The sequence below is a fragment of the Bombus impatiens genome, unplaced genomic scaffold (assembly GCF_000188095.3).
Source record: "Bombus impatiens unplaced genomic scaffold, BIMP_2.2 scf_0635, whole genome shotgun sequence".
In the NCBI taxonomy this organism is placed as follows: domain Eukaryota; kingdom Metazoa; phylum Arthropoda; class Insecta; order Hymenoptera; family Apidae; genus Bombus; species Bombus impatiens.
This window is the reverse complement of record NT_177054.1, coordinates 22,129-26,529: the sequence shown is the minus strand read 5'-3', so window position 1 is coordinate 26,529 and position 4,401 is coordinate 22,129. Positions and strand designations below refer to the sequence as shown.

General features: G+C 51.6%; 1 protein-coding gene across 1 annotated transcript; it reads left to right on the top strand.

Moving 5' to 3' along the window:
- The first annotated feature begins 103 nt into the window (after positions 1 to 103).
- LOC117152053 lies at positions 104 to 994 on the top strand. Its single transcript, XM_033322378.1, has 2 exons — positions 104 to 182; positions 421 to 994. Exons 1-2 carry the CDS (start codon positions 104 to 106, stop codon positions 930 to 932), a joined length of 591 nt encoding a protein of 196 aa, XP_033178269.1. The 3' UTR covers positions 933 to 994.
- Positions 995 to 4,401: the final 3,407 nt, after the last annotated feature.

Below are 4,401 nucleotides of genomic sequence, written 5' to 3'. Positions count from 1 at the left end.
CCGCCTCGTCCCCGACCGACTCAATGTGGCCGGCTCAATTCGTCGCGAAGGCGAAATTCGAAGTCACGATAGAGCAAGGCGCGATGCAGCCAACGAGAGGCCCATGGGCATCACCCTTGCACATCGTTCTAAAGAAGGATTCGACCTTGTGGCGACTATCGGGCCCGCACCACTCCGGATAGGTAGACACTGCCGTACATAGAGGACTTCGCCCAGAATCTGTATGGTAGACGTATCTTTTCTAAAATCGATCTCGTTGACGCTTACCATCAAATTCCAATCGCGCCGGAGGACGTAGAAAAAACCGCGATCACAACATCTTTTGGCATTTTCGAAGCGACCAACATGACGTCAGAGAAACGTGTCAGAGATTCGTGGACGAAATCACGAGAGACTTTGATTTCGTCTACGCATACATAGACGAGTTTTTAATCACATCCGAAAACGAAGAACAACACCACGAACACTGGCGGATTTTGTTTAAACACCTTAACGAGTACGGGGTCGTAATATATATCGCGAAATGTGAATTCGACGTGAGCGAAATAAAATTCCTCGCCACTCCCGTAACGTCCGATGACTTCATCCTTACCATCTGGGAAGGCCGGCTGCCGGTTCACGTGCAGCATATTCTGGACGCCATGCAGGATAAGAGCCCCGAAACGCTGACCCGGATCGCCGGCAGCATTTACGAAATACACCCGGAACCAGGACAGGTTGTCGCGGTCAGCACAGACCGAATGACTGCGGTATCTAATCCACCTGCACAAAACGTCGGAGCTAGTGATTCTACCGCTGCTGCCATCAGCGCGTTGAGAGAGCAGACGATCCAGATGCAAGCGCAAATGAACGTGCTGCCCATGGATAACCGTCGACGACCGCGACCACAATCACGCTCTCGTACGAGATACCGCCGCCGTTCGAGATCCTGAAACACGCTGCGACAAGATGGTTTAGCTTTTACCACGCTACGTTTCGGGAACGCGCGAGAAAATACAACTCACCATGCAACTGGAAGCCGGGAAACGGCTGTAAACGCGGCAAACGAGAACGGCTTGATGTTCCGCCGCATTTTCCTATTCGACAAAAACACGCGTATTTCGTATCTGGCAGACACCGGCGCCGACATTTGCATCTACCCGCGCAGCAAAATCCGAGGACATGCGAGATAAAGCGAGTACGAGTTGTTCGCGGCTAACGGGCACAAATCGCAATGTACGGGACCGTCGCGGTCCATCTTAACTTGTCCCTACAGCGTGCCTTTAAGTGGTATTTTATTGTGGCCGACGTCCAAACACCTATTATCGGTATGGATTTTCTAAGTCACTACGGCTCGTGGACCCACGTAATAAAAGACTTCTCGATACGATCTAGTTATCTTCGAAGGGATACACAGCCACGGTCAACGTTTCATCTATAAAAACCATCTGCGGTAATTCAGTGTATCATCAACTACTGGCGGAATTTCCCGGCCTCACTCGTCCGCCGAATTACGGGAACATCACATCGATACCACGCTAGGTCCGCCAGTTTACAAAATACCCCGCCGCCTAGCACCGGATCGGCTCAAGCAGGTGAAAGCTGAATTTGAACTCATGATTGAGCAAGGCGTGGTGCGACCATCGAAAAGCCCGTGGGCATCACCTCTGCACGTCGTACCGAAAAGGTACGGAAACCTGCGGCCATGCGGCGGCCATTTCGAAGCGACCAATATGATGTTTGAAACGCCGTGCAAACGTGCCAGCGATTCGTCGACGAAGTCACCCGCGGTCTCGATTTCGTCTACGCGTACATAGACGACTTCCTTAGAAGACGAAAACTAACCTCGTGAACATCTGTAAACAGTATTCAACTTCCTCAATGATTACGGTGTAGTATACGGATACAACTGCGGATACAAATGCGGATACAACGTGAACGCCGAAGGAATCAAGCCGCCGACTGAACGTGTCGAAGCGATAATCAGAATCCCGAAGCCCACGAATGTTAAACAATTACGCAGGTACTTCGGTATGGTTAACTTCTACCGACGTTTCATATCGGGGGCCGCAAAAATTTTACAACCGTTTCACGGCCTGTTAAAAGGCGTGGGAAAGGGCAACGCGCCCATCGAGTGATCCAAACACGCGGAAGACAGTTTCGAAGAATCAAAACGTGCCCTCGCGGACACCACGATGCTGGCGCATCCGATACCAGGTGCGCCCATCAGCCTTACAGTAGACACGCCCGACTATGCAGTAGGAGCCGTTTTACAACAGTACGCGAACAACAAATGGCAGCCGCTAGGGTTTGCCACGAAATCTCTAAAACCCGCGCAACAAAAACATGGCGCCTACGATCGCGAATTGCTCGCGATGTAAACCACCGTAAAACGCTTCCGACACGCCGTTGAGGGTAGAAACTTTATAATCTATACCGACCACAAACCCCTCATTTACGTATTTCGGCAAAAACTTAAAAAATGTTCGCCACGACAATTTCGCTATCTAGATTATATAGCACAGTTTACAGTGGATATCCGGTACGTTAAAGGCGTAGAAAACGATGTAGCCGATACGCCATCTCGCATCGGGACAAGTATTGTCAGTCTTAGTTAACGGGTGCTTTCCTCGGCATCAACTTACCAGGATACGCCTAGGACCATAGGGGCTGGGATACGCCCAACCATCGCGCAAGTCACCCAGTGCTACCTTGATTAGCTAAGCCTGCAGGGGCTGTCGCTCGTTACAGGTCGAACGGGGCGATTGTAAGCCCTACTGTCTCACCAGGACGGTTCCAGAGCAGGCGGGACGCTGCTCACCCACCGAAGACCATTCGGGGCGAGCCATTACCTTTGGGGCGAGCCATTACCCCTTAAATCGGCCCTCTTGCCAGCATCTTGGCCATCAATCACTGCCACCACGAGTCAAAACCCATAATTGGCCGAGCAGAGGGGTCGCTACTCCCTCCGGGCTTACACTCGACCCCCGTGGTACCATCCTAAATCATTGGTGGGACTATTATGTGGATGTACCGCCACGTCACTGCCGGCCGGCGAGCTGCTAACCGTACTCGACAGATCCAGATGGGACTTACATAAGCGGGGGCCTCAAGGTACAAGGTACCCGGGAACTTATCCCGACGGTCCCATCCTTGGCATCGGGATCGTGGGTGCGCTACTACCCAAGGCCACGTACAGAGTACGTTACTACCCAAGGCCACGTAGAGAGAGTGTAACCGAGCCTCTCGCTTACACTCCCGGCGACCTTCCCTGCGGTGTACATAGAGGACTCACGTAAGCGGGCCGCTGGTCCCGACGGTCCTCCCTGACTGCGGGAACGTGGGTTTACCAGCCCCCATAGACTTACATAAGCAAGTCCTCTCTGCGGAGCTCGCATCGGGACAACTGAAAACTCGGTAGATCACCGAACGTTAGCATGAGCGCAAGAAAGCGACAATGAACTACGCCAAATCCTCAACTCTGACTCTCGCGCACTAGAGAAGATTCGTTTTCCCGAAAAGAATGTGGAAATATTTTGCGGCATTTCGACCGGAACCTTGCGGCCGTTCGTACCGAAACCGTTACGACGCAACATATTTCAGTTGTTAGCCGGACTTTTCCATCCGGGGATACGAGCCACGCAAGAACTGGCCATAACGCGCTTTGTCTGGCCGTCGGTAAACAAAGATTGCCGTACGTGGACGCGACAATGCATACCGTGCCAACGCAGTAAAATCACCAGGTACGTATTTTTAGCACACGTAGACATTATCGTAATGCAGTATTCGGAGGGCTATCAATATTGTATAACGTGTATCGATCGTTTTTCGCATTGGCCCGAAGCCATTCCCATCGCTGACATGGAAGCGCCAACCGTTGCCTCGGCCCTCCTTTCAACTTGGATTTCTCGTTTCGGCGTCCCCTTAAAAATAACAACTGACCAAGGACGCCAATTCGAATCGCGTTTGTTTGAAGAGTTCGGCGTAACCTACCTACGCACGTCGGCCTATCATCCCGCGTCTAATGGGATGGTACAACGCTTATATAGACAGCTTAAAGCGGCGATCAAGTGCCACGACACGAGCAACTGGGTCGAAATTCTGCCGATCGTACAATTCGCCGATTATAACCGCGATACAGGAGCGCCTTAACGCAACGGCGGCCGAAATGATCTACGGCACCGGCATACGATTGCCGGCGAAGTTCTTTTTACTAACCAATCAGCGGACCAACTTCGAATTCACGAACCTGCTAAAAGAGCGGATAGAGAAAGTCAGGCCATACCCGGTTACGCGTCATGGCGAAAAGAAAATTTTCGTTTTTAAAGATCTAAAATCATCGCCGTATGTTTCCTTGCACCATGACGCGATAGGAGGCCCTTTACAACCGCAGTACGACGGGCCGTTTAAAGTGTTAGGGAA

Coding starts and splice junctions, on each gene's coding strand:
- LOC117152053 (XM_033322378.1), top strand. CDS start 104: ATGGGCATCACCCTTGCACATCGTTCTAAAGAAGGATTCGACCTTGTG. Junction 183..420: donor GCCCGCACCACTCCGGATAG/GTAGACACTGCC, acceptor ACGCATACATAG/ACGAGTTTTTAATCACATCC.